This window comes from Apiospora marii (assembly GCF_038362585.1).
Source record: "Apiospora marii strain CBS 49790 chromosome Unknown utg000003l_segment0_segment0, whole genome shotgun sequence".
NCBI lineage: Eukaryota > Fungi > Ascomycota > Sordariomycetes > Amphisphaeriales > Apiosporaceae > Apiospora > Apiospora marii.
Genome location: NW_027117374.1, coordinates 5,804,180 through 5,822,452, shown reverse-complemented (window position 1 = coordinate 5,822,452; position 18,273 = coordinate 5,804,180). Strand labels below are relative to the sequence as shown.

At 39.9% G+C, this 18,273-nt stretch overlaps 5 protein-coding genes across 5 annotated transcripts; 3 read left to right on the top strand and 2 right to left on the bottom strand.

The window, feature by feature from the left end:
* Positions 1 to 954: 954 nt before the first annotated feature.
* PG985_005384 (uncharacterized protein) lies at positions 955 to 2,689 on the top strand (the record flags this gene model as incomplete). The annotated part of the gene is made up of 2 exons (XM_066825153.1): positions 955 to 1,007; positions 1,063 to 2,689. 2 exons carry the CDS (start codon positions 955 to 957, stop codon positions 2,687 to 2,689), a joined length of 1,680 nt encoding a protein of 559 aa, XP_066688313.1.
* Positions 2,690 to 2,874: 185 nt separating this feature from the next.
* PG985_005383 (uncharacterized protein) lies at positions 2,875 to 3,114 on the bottom strand (the record flags this gene model as incomplete). The annotated part of the gene is made up of 1 exon (XM_066825152.1): positions 2,875 to 3,114. The coding sequence occupies one exon, from the start codon at positions 3,112 to 3,114 to the stop codon at positions 2,875 to 2,877; it is 240 nt and encodes a 79-aa protein (XP_066688312.1).
* An 884-nt stretch (positions 3,115 to 3,998) lies between these two features.
* Positions 3,999 to 6,887, top strand: PG985_005382 (uncharacterized protein; the record flags this gene model as incomplete). The annotated part of the gene is made up of 3 exons (XM_066825151.1): positions 3,999 to 4,406; positions 4,463 to 5,984; positions 6,073 to 6,887. The coding sequence occupies 3 exons, from the start codon at positions 3,999 to 4,001 to the stop codon at positions 6,885 to 6,887; spliced, it is 2,745 nt and encodes a 914-aa protein (XP_066688311.1).
* A 1,451-nt stretch (positions 6,888 to 8,338) lies between these two features.
* On the top strand, positions 8,339 to 10,129 carry PG985_005381 (uncharacterized protein; the record flags this gene model as incomplete). Its single annotated transcript, XM_066825150.1, has 3 exons — positions 8,339 to 8,715; positions 8,772 to 8,989; positions 9,036 to 10,129. The coding sequence occupies 3 exons, from the start codon at positions 8,339 to 8,341 to the stop codon at positions 10,127 to 10,129; spliced, it is 1,689 nt and encodes a 562-aa protein (XP_066688310.1).
* Positions 10,130 to 10,317: 188 nt separating this feature from the next.
* PG985_005380 (uncharacterized protein) lies at positions 10,318 to 12,401 on the bottom strand (the record flags this gene model as incomplete). The annotated part of the gene is made up of 4 exons (XM_066825149.1): positions 10,318 to 10,704; positions 10,745 to 11,045; positions 11,478 to 12,048; positions 12,110 to 12,401. The coding sequence occupies 4 exons, from the start codon at positions 12,399 to 12,401 to the stop codon at positions 10,318 to 10,320; spliced, it is 1,551 nt and encodes a 516-aa protein (XP_066688309.1).
* Positions 12,402 to 18,273: the final 5,872 nt, after the last annotated feature.

Below are 18,273 nucleotides of genomic sequence, written 5' to 3'. Positions count from 1 at the left end.
GAGGCATCGTGGAAGTCGTCACGCGCCACATGACGTCGGTTGGAGATGCTGATCGGCTCCATGCCGTGTGTGGTAGCTTGTGGATGGATATCTGCGGTGATGTGCGTCGCATTGATGGTGCAATTTTGCTCAAGCAGGCGAGAGAGAGATCGAGGGGGGCCTTTTGTATGCGAGGCTTTGAGTCACCGAAAGGGACGAAGAGCACTTTTCGCATTCTCCGTCGCCGACAAGGTTTTTCCCGGCCCATCAGAAAAGTCACATCTGTTGGTACGGCTTTTGAGGGTTTTAGAGTCATTGGGTATGATGGTTCTAATTTGTGTGCATATATTTGAGGGTATCCTGCTCTCTGCGAGTCTTTTGTTTACGCAAGCTTTGACTCGTGTTGAATCGAAAGTTGAAAACCAAGAGGAAATAATTATAAGGCTCGGTTGATTGCCATCAAGTACTGAGCATGCCGTGCCAGATAGTAGATGACGCCAGTCTTGTTCTTCTTTCTTCTTTTTTTTTTTCGACTCATACCAAGGTTTCCCGGCAATCTTGATTCCTGGATAGATCCATTGAAACCTCGTAACTCCTCAGGAAATGATCACCCAGTCAGTAGTGTTTTAGATCAACTAGATTGAAGAACGGACATACATAAAACCACTAGGTACTGGGTACAGGAATCATAAATGTGACCCCGCGTGGGTGGCGCGCCTGCCAGGGGCAATGTTATTTTTGACACGGGCATCTGCATATAGGAGGGTGGATAAACAATGACCCCGATAGAGGGAGGGGAACCACGTGACTGGATAGACCCATAAACTTAAATATGGCCTGATCACAACCTAGAATTCAAACTTCTCTCCTTCCATACCTTACATTGGCCTGCCCAGTTGTCCGAACGAACAAGGCTTCCAAACGAGATATCACTTGTGCCCACTATCCCACCGGCCTCTCAACATTGAATCCACCATGCCTGAGAAGGGTCCCAAACTACCATCCGAGTTAACTGTCCATCTTGAGAGGTGAGTGACTTGATCAAAACCACATTTACACCAGTCGGGAACTGACTGTGAATAGTTACCGCGAACAGCCATGGGTGGAAGACATCACAGCGTTTGGCAGGGAACAAGGAGTTCCAATCTCCAAGTGTGACGCCAAGCTCATCAACCGTGATCGTATCCGGCCTCACTTCTGGCAAGATATGGAAGAAGTATCACGGGAATCCTGCGATATGGCTTTCGATCTATTCGATCGCTACGGCCGCGTGGAGCGCAAGTACATCGAGCCTGGCTTCCGGCAAGGCTCCGGTGTTTGGGGCCGTGAGCTCGACCACGGCGACATCCTGCTTATTGAGAAGCTCAGGGTGGAGTCTGAAGCCCGTCGTCGTGGCGTGGGCACGAAAGTCGCCCATGCCGTTCTGGACCATGTCCGTGGCAGTGCCGGACACCGAAAGTACGTGGCGGTGGTAGGGCCCGGGATTGTTCTTCAAGACGCCGATGAAACAGATCGGGACGAGGCTATGGGCGCTCTGGCAACTTCCAAACGCTTTTGGCGGTCCTTGGGGTTTCGAAGGATAGGTACCTCTCCCTGGTTCGCCTTTACGGACCAAGTGGATCACCCTTCCCGACAGTTGGATATCTCAAAGGAATGGGATCCGCCGCAGCACACGGGCGCTTACAACGCCATGCTTGAGCATGTCCGTCAAGTCATCACCAGTGTATTGAGAATCAGGGCCCCCAATGCCGAGACCCTCCGTCAGCTGGAGGAAGCCCTTCCAGGAAATGCCGAGGACGAGCGCTGGTTCGCCACTGACGAGGAGGGAAACACGGTGCTCCACCTGGCTGCAATGAACGGCAGCCTGGAGGTAGTCAAGTGTATCGTGACTCGATGTCCCAGTCTGGCAACAGCACGTAACCGAGATGGTGATACACCCCTTGAAGCTTTGCAGACCGTTATGGAGCAACTGAGGACTAGGAAGGGCTATTTGGACATGCTGGAAGTGGTGTCAGATCGGTTTACTGGGTTCGGCCCACGCTCCATCACCTGCGCAGGGTTCCTTTCTGGGGCGGATGTGTTCGACCTGACCAAGTTCTCGCGGGAGGAGATAACTCAGATGTCTTTCGCAACCGACGATGAGGCTCGTCTGATCCATCCTGAAGTGGATACTATTCACCATACTCTACGTATCAGATATGGTTGCACTTGCGGGGAGTGCATCGGTGGATTTCTCAGTCCAAGAATGAGACGCATGCTCATAGAACAGGCTGCGATTCAACGCGATGAGGATGAGCTGATGCCTGAAGATGACGACTGCATGGATCAAGGGAAAGAGATATTGTCCAAGCCGTTCACCGAATGTCTCCAGAAGAGAATGATTCCAAGCGAAGACAACATCCTCGACTTGGTGTCCGATGAAGAGCAGCCGGTCTTGGAGGCCTTTCTGGAAGAAGGGGGTACTGTGAATCACCAAATCTCCACTATCTTCCAGAGAATACTGGACAGCGATGATTGGGAGCGATTGCTGAGAAATGACCCCCAAGTTACTGACCTCTACAAGGAGCTCCCGGAGTGTCGCAACGACCTCGAACTTGGCTTTGTCAGTGGCACGTGTGGATACAAGAGAGTGTCGCCCGGCCGTCCGTACTACCATGACAGGCTGTTGGATGAGGAGGAGGAGGGCGAGGAAGATGATGATGACTATTGATGCATATGATGAACAGCAGACACGGCATTTTCTTATTTCTTAGTGTTGAGTCTACGGGCTATTCGACGATACGAAACTAAACGTATGTAATGAGAGGACTGATGAAAGGTGTATGGGTATACTGCGAGTGTCAATAACGAGAAGATTGGTAGCTGAAAAGGATCACGTTCTTTATCCAGACACTGTCAGATGTACCTTGATTGGAACCCGACCCTCCCGTTTTTCCGGTTGCAAACCACCCCTTCTCGAGCGAGATCCACTCCACTCCCCAGGGCCTTGCGCAGCTCCGTGTCAGTCATCTGGTCGGCGAGGGAGAGAACGGGCAGCGTTTCTTCGCTGATGGTCTGTGCCACCGCTTGCCAGGCGTTTCCGAACATAGGCGTCTGAGTCTTGGAAGGCGACAAAACGAGCATCACGGCCAGCATGGCCAGGTGGACCGCGATTATGCAGAGGACGGCGATGAGATCTTACTGCGAGTTCTGGAAGGCCCCCAACGTAAATCTCTCTTGCCAATCATCGTGTGCTATGCGAAGCGCCCGAAGAACGGTGTACCCTAGTGTGTATTGACGGGCGATAGCTGAGCGCCACAACCTTATCCTGCTTGCTTACTCCACGGCGGCTAACGGTGGGCTGCTGAAGGATTCGGGGCTGAAGAAAATCTTTTTGGGCGGTTGCCTAACGTCTCAGCCTTACTTTGAAGTTGCAGGACCAGCTGTAGCCTGCCCTAAGCCCTGAGACCTGGATTGTGTTGTTGTTTCCCCTGAACGGTGGCGCGTCTTATTGCGGTTCCTGGCGCTTACTTACCACAATATGCGCAATGTAAGTGAAAACACTTTTTGGACAGTCGCATTCAAGGTCCCTCTGATACCTCAAGGGGCTTCAAGAATGTTTTAGCCTGACGCCTCATCAAAGACGAGGTTCGACCGTCGAATGGACATTTCTTCTATGTCGTGTGAACCATGGCGCAGTCTCATAACACAATCCCCAAAGACCTTGGCGCGATGGCGTCTATGGCCGCATACTCAAACCCCGAGACCCAATCAATCATGAATCTCTTTTGATTTCAGGGGCCGAGGTGAGTATCATCATGGGCCAGCCTCAATACGTTACACAAGATCAGCTAAACATAGATCGCAGGAGATCTGAATCGCGGTGATAGTATTAGGTCCCTCTGGGCGCAGAAACGGACAATCCAAACAGTTCAAGACTTTTCCTACTTAAGCTGTGATTATTTCCGCCGATGTGCATTTACATCTTCTTCACACTCCTCACTTAAACAGCAAGAATTCAATTTCTCACGTCGTCGAATATGGCAACGAATGTCCACAAGCATCACGACGCCTTTGGGCGTCTCATCGAGGTTCCCCCGAACGAACAGGACGACGAGAAGTACCTGAACCCCGAGAGTGGAAAGCTCGTTCCGCTGGTTGTTCAGGAAGCGACGAACCCAACACTGAAACCTGTCGGTGCCGTCTCCTTACTGACTCGCATGTCGCAGTGGGCGCATTCCTTCTCCTTGGACCCGTTACTTTCCCCCATTCCTCCCCTTTACCGAGCCACAGTCCGAACGCTCGAGTACGGTGGAACTCCAGGTACTGGAAGGTGGAGAAGATCTGGAAGGCTGAGAAAACGGATCTCGAAGATGATCACCCTGGCCCAGTGGGCGGAGTCCTCTCCCTGGGCGTGGGTCACTTCCTGTTTCCTGTTATTCTTCGTGGTGAGTCTTTCGAGAGCCTTCCCACTCATTGGATCTTAGTCTGATATGTTGACCAGCTTTTGATTCCGCATGATGTGGGCGGCACTCAGAGGAATGGTGGAAATTATGACCCGGTCCGCGCCTACGATCGTCAGTACGCTAAAGTGGCGCGCAACCGCAAAGAGGACCGCCGAGAGGGTGAAGATGATGAGACATACCGGTTGTTACTCCAGAACCCAGATGATGGAGAGATGTCGGTTACGACAGCTTATAACTCCACCATCTCCCTCGTTTCCAAGGCCCAGCGAAATAACCAAAAAGACATCGAGATGGGTTACTGGACGTCAAGTCCTTACGCAGACCCTGCCAACGCCTTTGGAGGTCGACAGACCTTTGAGCACACAACAAGGCCACCTTCTACAAGGACGACATCTCAAGCGTCCACTGCTCAGGCTAGCAGTACTACTGAAGTGGAGAAACTTGATGAAGAGAACATGATGAAACGTGGCTTTGGACCGAGTCATCTCTGTTTCTTGAAGTACGACAAAAGTGGAGCACCAATCGGGTACGAGACTAGTAGGGTTGATGACTGGGTCGATCAGCACGGCGGTCATTCCGAAACCGACTTTGTGTTTCTCTCGTATACCCGGGCACAGTTCGGCGTCTTCACTGAAGACTGGTTGAATGACAAGAATATAACGGATATCCAGGAACGGAAGAACCTCCTTCGATTGGGGGATTACAACCGGGCAACACTAGAGAGACACGGGATCGAAGCGGCACACAAGGCAGGTTTGAAGGCGTTCTGGTGGGATTTCAAGTGCATCCCAAATACAGACGGGTCTACCGCGGCTAAAGTTAACAATCCTGAGGTTTATAGAATCTGCGAGGTTGCGCGTGCTGCTCACTCTATGGTCATCCTCGTCGGCCCCAGCAGGAAGCCTCAGCCGTCAAGACCATTCACCGAAGAGGCATGCAACGAATGGCTGGATGAATGCGCCCAGATGTACAGTCCGGCAGCTTTCACAGAGTGGATGCAGGTCTGGGGTTCGAGGATGTGGACCTTGCCTGAGATCTTGCTCGTTCCACCTCAGAGGCCCGTGAAGATATTTGCCATCGGGGGGCCCAACCCACCAGAGCAATGGGAAAAGAGAAACTTTGCTGCACGCTCCGTCTGGAAGGATGCCACTCGTGTTCGCCAGCTGATCGACCATTATGAGTCGGCTATCCACCTAGAGCCTCTAGAGCTACTCAGCATCGCCCTGGAGTGTTTCCAGAATCGGGTTCAGGACAAAAGGTTCGACGGAGACGCGGCCTATGCCTTGATGGGTCTTCTGCGTCGACGCCCAGAAGTCAATACGACCGACTCGGAGTTCGAGGCCTTTGCTAGACTCTCACTGGCCAACGACTCGGAGGCATTCCTGGAACGCCTTGTATGCGTGCAGCCACTCGAACCCGACAAGCCCTGGCACTACCAGAAAGACTTTTGGGGCTCGAAGCTCTGGGACATCCAACCGAAATGTCAGGTTGCAGGTATCGCGGATGACGAGACAGTCATCTTGGACGGGGCCTATGGTGCTACGATACGGTGGAATTCAAGTAAGTTTGTTCTTCTTGGGCAAATGGCGTCCCCAGGTGATTCTGTTTATCACTTGAATTACTGGATGCTAACGACGCCAAATATCAGTGGAACCGGTGTATTTCTTCACCCGCCGCACCTGGAAAAGGACATTCAGCCAGTGGGTTTTGCGCAGCAATCCGGGTTGGCTCGCGATTTGGATAGCTCTCGCATTAAATACTGCCGCCATTGTCGTCGGTGCAGATACCGCAGCCAAACAACGCAATGCCGGAACCAATGACAACGCGAGAAATAACGATCTGCAACCATCCAATTCAAACCCCACCGGCGCAAGTTCAACTCAGATTTGGACGTTGGTTATTATCATGTTCTTCCTGTTCGTCACTATCGGCATTTCCCTTGCCGCACCCGCCATGATCCGGAAACTCTACATCGGGAAGTTCTGGGACACGCAGGCCTCGTTCGTGGGAATGGAGGGCGTTCCCAGCGACTTGGGGATGGTGGAAGAGTACCTCTTCGGCTGCAACCGCGGGCGCCTTGAATGGAGCGTGGCTGGAAGCACCCTCTCGCGCCACAAGGAGTCTACAGGCGCTGAAAAGGGCGCGTGTATTGGTTTGCCACCTCGCCCCAGCTACAACATGGACAAGGGCGGCAACACACTGCATACTTTCACCATCGTGGATACATTTTCCATGACGGCCATGGCCTTCCAGGCAGCCCGGCCCCCGACGGCGGTCATCGTCTGCGGGCAGGAGGGTGGCATGCAGCGCGCGGCACTCTGCTCTTACGACTGGAAACGCAACACTTTCTCTCGCGAACAGGTGATCCGGCTCAAGACGGCCGTTTTGGACAGGATGTCCAGAATGGATCGGTTCCGGTTTTCGTTCAAGCGACGATATGGTGGCCTAGCCTCTCCAAAGTAGATAGAGACGACTTGAAGATAAGGGTGGGCGCTAACTGGTGGTTGTTGAATAAAGAGTAATGATACGTGACATAGGTTTTCCTTTCATAGCACTCTGGTAGTGCCTTGCAGTTGATTTAAGGTTGGCAACAAGGCGTTGGTGATGTTGGTAGTGCTACGGGCGGCAGTCTTTTTGATCAGGGGTCCCAGCTCTGGCTAGGGGATCTCCCAGTCCAATCTTAGCGGGGTTCCGCAGCCAAGCACTTAATCGTAAATACCTTACAGGCGCGTCGCAACCTTGGCTTTGTGAACTACGTCAATCACGGCTAGCCCGACTTAGCACAGCTCGCTGCATCTCGCGCTTCTATTCCTGTTGCCCCGCTGATCGGCGCCGGGAAAGTTTTGACCTGCATCTACCCCCATGTAGGAGCGTCTGCATGCCAAGAGCCGGACAATACCAGCCGCATGATCAACCTCTACCACAAGATTGGCCGATTAGACTCCGAAAAGGAGATGTTCTCTCGCCCTCGTCCATATACTGGTCAACCCTGTAATGAGCGATCCTGTCATCGCCCTAGACCTAGACGTTGCCATTCAGGGCCAGTACCTCCTGGCCCCCGTTGGCAGCCCGCGAATGGTAGAGACCCAGACGCACACATCCCTTCATCTCCTCCGCCGTGAAGCGGCACCGGTCCTACGCCAACCGCTTACACGTTCTCGCCGTCATGCGTGGTATGCTCCACTGCTGTTACGTGACACGGTCGCCGCGCGTGAGTACCTATGACCGCCATGGGATCTATCCCGACGTCCACTTCGCCGAGGCGGTGCAGGTCATGACGCCGGGGCAGCGCCAGAAAATCAGGAAGGAAGGAGGAAGGCAAGTGACTCGAGACGTTCCACCATGTCGTACACGAGGCTTGGTACTTTGAGGGACTACCGCAACTGCATCAGGCTCTGGTCCTGGTGGATCCCCAAAAAGCGAAGAACATCTAGCCTTGGACCGATATTTCCGTTCTCACGTAGCAATTGTTCTGCGCCTTCTTAGAAGGAAGCACTAGTACTACGTTGAACTATAATTCCTGGGAAACGCAGATTTCTATTTCTTCGAGCTATGCGCATTAGCGCTACGCGAGTGTGTATCAGAAAGCCCACCATGTTGGCACAAGCCGTTGCCTGTGCCACTTTCGTCTCACGGGCTGTATAGTGGAACCTTTTGCCTTTCTGTTATGGTACGACCTGACGCGGCACAGTAGAGGCGAATGATACCACACCTCAGGCAGCAAGGCGTCGCACTCTCGCCAAACGTCAGTTGTGTACTACTCCAATATCCACACGCCCGAAGATCGATAAATGCGGCTCTAAATTGGTCCATTCGACGCTTTGGCACCGCGATCCGACATAAGACGTAGCCGAATGAACGAAGTGCTTAGTTTCCCCCCCTCCATCCAACTCGCTCCCATACGTTTCAACACAATGGATCCTCTAATCGGGCACCCAAGAACCTCCACTCGAGGATACAAGAAGCACTCATGGAAGATTGGTAGGAGTCTCTCCCGCTACTTCTCCAAGACCGATTGGTGGCTGGAGATCGGGAGTTCTCTACTCTCAGTGCTGTGCTTGCTCGGCATCATAATACTGCTTTCGCAGATACGAAATCGACCGCTGTCGACTTGGAATCTCGCTGTCTCTCCTAATGCGTTCATCTCCGTCCTCTCGACCGCTTCAAAGGCATGTCTCGTTCAGCCCGTATCAGAATGTATCAGTCAGATGAAATGGCTGCATCTTCTTCAATCCAAGAAAGCGGACAGGTATGCAACCCCAGCACATGTGACCACTCCGGGAAGCCGGACGTAAGCTGACCGGCATCCAGGGTAACGAAGCTGCAGGAATTTGACAACGCTAGCAGAGGCCCATGGGGTTCAATCCAGTTCATACGCAAGAAACCAACCAAATCGCTGATGCCATACCTAGGGTGTATGCTACTCTTGGCGGCTGTCACAATGGACCCATTTACACAGCAGATCATTAGCTTCGAGACGAAACTCGTTCCTGTAGATGGGGCTCATTCTGAGCTGAAGACCTCCCAGATTTTCGACAGGGGCCAATCGCTGGAAGATATCAATAGTGAGTTAAATCTTTCGAGTTGTTTCCTGAGCTACATCTAAGTCAGGGACCAAAGATCGATCTATATATGAAAGGGGTCTAGATACTCCCGTACAGAGGGCCGTGATGCTGGCACTCTACAACATACCTCAACACCCAGATCTATCTTGCCCAGGATCGCTCTGTAGGTATCCACCATTCTCTTCGATGGGTGTCACTTGCAACTGCAAAGACGTCACATCGTCTACCAGACCAAATTGCACCACATATTCGAATGACACATCATCCGAAGTCGACGGATGCAATTTTTACACGCCTGGTGGCTACCTAATCCAGGGTAGTACACCCATCAATCCATGGCGGAAGCCCCAAGATACACAAGCATGGGTATCCGGTGAGTCACCAGACGATTCCGAAGTGTTAGATACACTTTGTGGTTTCGCTGTAGCCCAACTGCGACCCGGCCCCGGCGATTGGAGAGACAGTATGCACATCTACGAGTGCGCATTCAAATTGTGCGCAGTAGAGTACACCGACTGGATCGTCATTCACGGTACTATCCGACCAGGAACTACAACAACGTATCAGTTATTGCCCCCGAATACGACCCAGACGGAGATTGACTGGCAGAGGGGGAACTTACTATGGGCGTACCGTGTACTAAACCCCACCTTTCCCTACAACAAGACTTTCATCATCAACGGCGGCGATTACGGCAACATCGCTAGAATTCTCCAAGGCATGTATGGTGTTCCTGACCAGGAAGTCCGTAACTTTGGCTCTACAACTGCTGTTCTATACGATAGCCTTGATATACCCGCCACCATGACCAACATTTCAGCCGCTATCTCGTACAGCATGCTCAACGGACCCAACGCCACCGTGACCCCCGTTGACGTCTTAGATGAAGTGGTCATCATTGAGGTTCGCTGGGCATGGCTTACCTTACCGGCTACCCTGGTACTCGCCGCGAGCATATTCCTCGTGGCGATAATCTATCGAACGCACCGCGCAGAGCACCTGATCTGGAAGTCCTCGCTCACCCCGCTGCTGCTTTCGCAAGAGTCCTATCCGGTGCTGAGCGCTGGGCAGAAGCCGCTATGGACGCGGTCCTATCTGAAGGCGAGGACTGCGGTGATCGTAAATCATCTCACGAAATGAGAGACAGACGCCGCTGTTGAAGGGCAATACCCAGTACCTCTTGTGCAAATGTGGACGATGAGCCATGGAATTGAGATGTCGGGAGAAAATACGCTGGTGCGGGTTCTCCGTTAGAGGTAGCTATAATAACAACCACTGCTTATGTATCTACATTCTTGTGCCGCCCCCCTTCCTGCTTATCCATTTCCTCAATTCAATCGGTCGATGGCATAGTTGTCCACAGAGTGGCTGCCCGGCACCGTCCTCTGCAGGAACAGCGTGTAGACGTTGCAGTAGCCCTGATTGGCCTGGGAGACGACAAAGTCCATGCTGTAGTAGTACCAGTCATTGCCCAGGGCCGTCCCGTTGGTCAGCTGGAAGTCCTTGTAGCAGGCCGACTGCACCAGGAGGTCGATGGCGGTGTTGTACTGGGGATCGAGCGCCGTCGTCTTGACCGAGAGGGAGATGCGGTACGTCGGCCCCGCCCGCAGGTAGAAGCGGTGGTAGTAGTTGGTGTTGATGGCGACGACGCCCCCTGCGTTCTGCGCGCTTTGGGCGTTGAAGGCCCAGGTGGGCTTGTTGTGCAGGTCGGGCGTCTGGACGTTGCCGAGGGTCCGGCCTTGGTCGCTGGCGGACCACTCCCACGTGCTCTCCCTGCGGCCCCTGCTCGAAGTCGAGGTTCGCGGGCGTAGGCGCCGTTACCCAGACGGTCTGGACGCCGATATTGGTGGTGGTCGTCGTCAGCAGAGCTTGAGTGGAGACGGTGACGGTAGTGGTCGCCGGTGCTTGGACAGTGCTGGTCGTGATGGCGGTGGGGGCGGTATAGGTAACACTGACGGTCTTGGCAGGGACGCCGAGACAAGGGTATGCCGAGGTGATGCGACCAGACGGGAAGCTCTGTGTGGCGATACCTCTGGGCGTTGCCACCGCCGGGGTTCTGGGTGCTTGTTCCTATTGTGGAGTTGGGTTGCCGTCAAAGCCAGTCGTAGTAGTTGTCGATGATGCAACAGTCTGGGTGACTGTCGAGGTTGAAGTGGCCGCGAGTCCTTGAGTGGCGCGATCCCTGCACATAATCGATATGACAGTGGTATTATTGTTCAGAGGAGCATTCCCCTCCCTTTTTCGTAAAATGTCTAACAGTGCTATGTCATATCATGTATTCGCATCATACACCCGTCCTTCGAGATTTACCCATAATTATCTTCTGCACCGCCCTTTTCAAACCTGTCGCCTCACTGCCAGCTACCTTTAGAGTGGGTTGATTACAAATACAGTCAATCGTCCATCGCCAATGAGATCAGAAGTCGCCTGTGAATTTCTAACATTGCCCTAGTTCAACTCTGCAACGATGAGACCATGGTCTCCTGACAATTCAGGTTTATCCCAATTGCGCTGGCCTCCAATAGATCCACACCTCATGTCGTCTGCCTGATGTTGCACGGATATTATCATGTTCTTCTGCTGTGCTACCTGGTTCGTGCTAGTCGTAGTCTGCGACCGATGATATCGCTGTTTCGCAAGCATCCACAGCAAGGCAGCAGACACGGCAATTAGGGGAACGCCTAGGCCCGCACCGAGACCTGCTGCTGTAAAATCAACGCTGGGCCCCGGCGGGCATGTATCCGTCGGTGTCGGCACGGGGGTGCTCATGGCAGTCGATGGAGTCGCGGTTGCAGGTGAGCTTGAGCTTGAACTGCAACTGGTGACAATGCGTGGCCCAATCGAAGATTGATCAGTGGCAGCCGGAACCGTAATGTATGCCTCGGTCATTTCGAAAGTATAGTCGGTCTGTCGAGGTTCCAGGGCATAGTTGACAAGCGTTGCGTTGTTCCAGCTGATACCCTTTCCTTCGGAACAACAGTCGGCCGTCGAATTCACCAGGTTACAGCACCAGACTCCTGCCTTGTCGGGACAGATATGGAGGTAATCCCTACTGTTGTCTGCTTTCACGTTTCAGTAACAAGTGTCATCCAGAATCATCCACGGTCCCGTTCTACTTACCATCAATGCAAACATTAGGGCAGCTGTTTCCCCAAGCTTGATCTGTACATGCGCCGCGATAGATGTGTCCAAACCAAAGACTCTGGCAAAGACCGTTGCTGTAACATGCATCGCGGTGCGCATCGTCTGCGGAGTAGCAGCATGCGCCTCCGGCCTTACTACAAGGCATATGGTTTTGGGCGACTGTGCCGTCGGGAAGATAGCAAACTTGCCCTTCGGCGATAGATAATATGCATAGTCTCAACAATACTCCCACAGTGAAGAGTCGCCTGGACCGGATTGTGTCGGACATGGTGCAAAGGGGTCGGAAGTATTCTTACGCACCACATCTACGTCTCAAGGTTGGAAGAGTCTGGCGAGTTCAGGCAGAGGGGAAGTGGGCTTAAAAGGGGGAATTTGGCCAACGTGTGAGCCGCCAGCCCCCTTCGACGCTGCTGACCACCATCAGATGCGTGGGGGCCTCTTTCAAATTAGAGTCCGCACTCAGCCTTATGGGTGGGCCAATAAAATGGTTCGCTGGGCTGGTGTTTTCCAGAATATTATTATCGACGGCGGCGCATTCAATGTGGTCTACGAAGAACTGCAGGAAGGACCTTGTTTCGTCTTTGCGGCAGTGATTATGAACTATTCTTTGAGAGGAATTGGCATTTCTTCGTCATCTAGATTGACTACACAATGCGAATGGCCACGGGCGAAGGCTACGTCATAGAGCCTCGCCCCCAAGTCGATCCACTCTTCGACATGGTAATTTATACCTTCCCTCTTAAATATTATAAATTTCTTAACGTATATATTATTTATTTTTTAAATATTATATTATTTTAACGTTTAAATTTAAAATATTAAAGGTTTAAATTTAATAATAATAACGACCGCTTCGAGGTTACGTTATTAAAATTTTAAACTTATAATATTATATTAAAGGATTATTATATTTAATTTAAATAAAATAATAAAAATAATAATTAATTTCTTATTATATTAAAATTTTAAATATAAAAGATTTAAATAAATATTATTTTACGTTTTTAAAAATATATAGGAATAAAATTAAATTATTAAAATTTAACTTTCTTTAATAAAAAGATTTTAAAATTATTTTACGAGAGAAATTTATAAATTCGATATTATTAAAAAACTTTATATAAATTTTGTTAAAATTATAAACGTTTAATTAAATAATATCGACTTTTAATATAAATTAATATATTATTTATATTACGAAAGAATTTATAAAAAATAAACATTAAAATTTTATAACGGTATTCTTTTTTTTAAAGATAGAAGGTATTATAATATATAATATACATTAATTTATATTTAAAATATTAACGAAACCTTTTATTATTATTATATATATTATCGATTCTTTATTATTTTATTTAAACGTTATAAAATAAAAGGTAATATTAAACTTTAATAATAAGTTTTAAAATAAATTTATAATATTATTTATAATTTTTAAAGTTTTTATTAAAAAGTTAAAGGAAAGTTATATATATAAATTCTTAATAAAAATTGAAAAAGATTATTTAATAATAAAATTAAATCCGTTATTTATTAAATTAATTTTAAAAAAAGAATTTTATTAAAATTAAAAATATTAAAAGTTTATATTATATTAATATTAATTAATTTATTAATTTAATTAATAATATTATTAAAAATAGTTTTATAAAGAAAGAAAATTAAAAGGTTATTAAAAGAGTTTTAAATTTTATAAAAATAATAATTTTATAACGTTAAATTATTTATATAATTTTTAAAATATTAATTTCGACTTTAAGTTATATTAATAAAGATTAAATTATATAAATTATTATAAAAATAATTAAAATAAAATATAAAATTTATATTAATTTTATATTTATTAATATTTATTCTTTTAAATATAACGTTAATTTAAAAATATATAATATTATTTAAATCGTTTTATATTTTAAAAATATTTTAAAATTTAAACTATTTATTAAAAATAATTTTAATAGGAAAATTAATAAATAATTATCGATTATATAATATAAGGATAATTATTAAAGTTATTATATTATTCGCCGTTATTTTAAAGTTAAATATTATAAAGAATACGATTAAAGAAAAGATTAATATATTAATTAATTTAAAAATAAATATATTAATTTTAAAAAATATATTAATTATTTAAACTTTTATTCTATTAATTATAAAAATTATTTAATTAAATTATATAAAGTTAAAAATAAATTAATTTTAATTAACTTTTTAAAATTTAAAAAGATATAATATTTAAATAATATTAAATTTATTAAAAAATATAAATTTAATAATATTAAATATTTATTTATAAAAGATAAAACTTTTATATTTAAAACTTAAAAAAGTAATAATAATTATAAACGTTTTATAATAGCGAATATAATAATATTATTTTTTTTAACGAAATTAACGTTAAATTGAATAACTTTAAAAATACCTTTTTTTAAACTTTAATTTTAATTTTTTAAATAAAAAGAATAAAAATAAGGAAAAGGAGACGGTTTAAAATAATAATATAATAATAAAAGAAGAAAAAAAAAAAAAAAAAAAGAAGAAAAAAAAAAGAGGAAATTAAAAAAAAGGAAAAAATAGAGTTTAATTTAAATCGAAAAGATTTTAAATAAACTTTAAAGAAATAATTTATTAAAAATTAAACGGATTTTAAAAATAAAATTAATATATTTATTAAAGCTTATAAATCCTTTAAAATATTTAAATTTATATTATAAAATTTAAAAATATTATTTAACGATATTAAAATTAAAAAGAATAAAGTTAAAACATTTATTTTAAAAGTAAGGTAATAATTTAATTTAAAAATTAAATTAATATTTATTATTTATAATAATAAAATTCGATTTATTAAAATAAACTTTAAATTAAATTTATAAATAAAAAAAGAAAGTAAAGATAATATTATTATTAAATAATTAAAGAAATTAAAACGTTAAAATCGTTATAAATAATTTATATTAACGTAATAAAGTAAGGTTTTATATATAAATTATTTTTATATTATTATAATAATAAATATTAAACCGATATTATTATAATTATAAAATTATAAATTAATAATAATATTAAAATTTAACCGTATTTAAATTATAAAGCTTTTAAATTTAAAAATAAATAAAATAATAATTAATTAATTATATTTAAAGTAATAATATATACTTAAAAAGATAAAACTTTATATATAATATAAAAATAAATAATTTATAATTCAAACTTATTTTAATTTAAAATAAAATTTTATAATATATAAATTTATTATAAAAAATAAAGTATTAATTATATTATTAATTATTTATTTAACTTTAAATTATTACTTAAAATATTAATGATAAAAGACGTTAATATATATTATTTAAAATAGGAGTTTAAAATATATATAAACTTAAAAAGCTTTAAATTATATAGTTAAATATTAAAAATAAATATAATATTTATAAAGGAAATAAAAATTTATATTAAAATAAGAAAAAATAATTAAAAAAAAGATTATAATTATATAATTAATTTACTTTTTTATAATATTTTAAGTATTAAAGTTTATATTAATATAAATTTAAATAACGCTTTAAATTATTATTTTATTATTTTAAAATTTTTAAAAGGGTTTTTATTTATAATTAATAAAATAATTAAATATTATTTAATATTTATTTAAATTTTATTTTAATATATATTATATATAATTAATATAAATAATAAAAAATAAATAAATAATAATATAAATTAATAATAACTTTATATTAAAATAAATAAATATTTTAAATAATAAAGTTAAAAAAATTAAATTTTTAATAATAATAAATAATAAATATTAAACCCCCTTTTTATTATAACTTTCGATTATAATTATTTATTATCCTTTACGATATAAAGTTTAAAATAAATTCGGGATTTATAATAATATTATATTTAATTATTAAGAAAGGAATTATTATATTTATTCGTATTATATAAATTTAAAATTTATTAGAAATTATTTATATCGAATAATAAAGTTTTTAAAATTAATATATATAAATACCGATTTTACGTAAATTTTTAAAGAAAGCTTTTAAAAATAAATATAAATTTTTATAATATATATTCTTTAAAATTTATAATTTATCTCTTTATTTTATTATATATATATATATATATATATATTATTATTTTTTATTTAACTTTAATCTTTTATATATTATTAAATATATAAATATTTATTTAAATTTTAATACCTATTTATATATATTATAATAAATATTAATATTAATAACGATGTTATATCGTACGTATTTATAAAAAGCGCCTTTAATAATTTTAAAGAAATTATTTTATTAATTATATATTATAACGTTTTAAAATTAATATATTTTATTAAATATATTAATTAATTAAAATTAATTTACCCCGATATCGTTAAAATTATCGATAATACGATACTTTAAAAGTCGAAATAAAAAATAGTTTTATATTTATATTCTTTTTTTATTATTTAATAAAAAATAAAGGCGAAAAAGGAAATTAAGAAAAATAATAATCGATTATTTCGCGATTTTAATAATAAATATCGCGTTTTTATAAAGTTAAAGGAAGGTTATATAAATATAAAATAAAAGGTCGCGTTAATCTTTAATCGTTATTCGAAAATTTATCGAAACGAAATAACGAAATAGATAATGCCGAAATATCGATAAATAGGAAATAAAGGAATCGAAATTAACGAATAATTTTTTAATAAATATATTATTATTAATTTATTTTTAATCGATTATTATATAATTAATTAATTTATATATTTATTTAATTTATTTTATTATATAAAAGGTAATAAATTTTATATAAATTTTCTTTTTAATATAAATAATAAATTAACGTCCTTTATAAAATAGAAAAGAATATATTAAAATATAAATTAATTAAAAAATTAATAACTTTATTTAAAGCTTTATAAAATATAGAATATCTTATATTATAATTGAAAGTATTAAAAGAAACTTTTAAAAGAAATTAATCGATATTATAAATATAAATAAAAAATTTATTTTTATTATTAATTAATATAAATAAAAAATTTATTTTTATTATTAATTAATATAAAATATTTATAATAAATAATATTTATTATTAAAAAATAACGATTAAAGTATAATTAAGGATTCTAAAAAGAAAATAATTTACTTTTAAAATAAATCTTTATTTTAATTTAATATTAAAAATAATTTAAAAAATCCCTCGAATATTATAATAAATATATTAAAATAGGATATTAAAATAACTTTAAAGGAAATTAAAAAGTTTTTAATAAAAGTAATAATAATATCTTTAAATATAAACGTTATTATAATAAAATATTTAAAAGTTATATAATTTATTATAAATAAATATTATAAAAGATTATTAAAAATATATTTAAAATTAAAAGTATTTTTAAATTATTTTAAAGAAAAATTAATCGTTATAATTTTAAAAATTAATAAAAAGGATTTTATTATATATTATTTATAAAGGTTTATAATATTACTTTTAATTTATAATAAAGGTTTAAAAAGGTTAATTATATAAAGGATAGTTTAAATAATATTTAAAGTAAGTATTATTAACTTTTAATATATTAAAGTTATATTTAAACGAAACTTTATAAATTTAATTATAACTTTAATATATAATATCGAAATCGCTTTAAATTTTAAATTAATAATTATAATAATTTTAATATATATTTTTAAAATATTTAATATATTTTTATATAATAAATTATTATATTAAATAATTAATTAAAGGTAATTTATATAATATTTAAAGTTAATAAGTAGCTTTTTAAAAGGTAAATTAAATAATATAAAGTTTAATAGAATTAAATTTAATATAAAATTTATTAATTATAAAACCTTTTAAAATTTACTTTAATTATTAGTATTTTATATATTATATTTATTAAAGTTTATAAATAAAATTAAAGTTAAATATTATTATATAAATAATTTAATTATTTTTATTATAAATAAAACTTTTAAAGAAACCGTTAAAAAAGTTAATATAAAAATTAATAAAATTCTCCATTATAATATTAAATATAAAATTTAATTTATATTAAATAAAAATAAAAGCGATTTATTTTATTAAAAGTTTTAAAAATAAATTTAATCTTATTATTA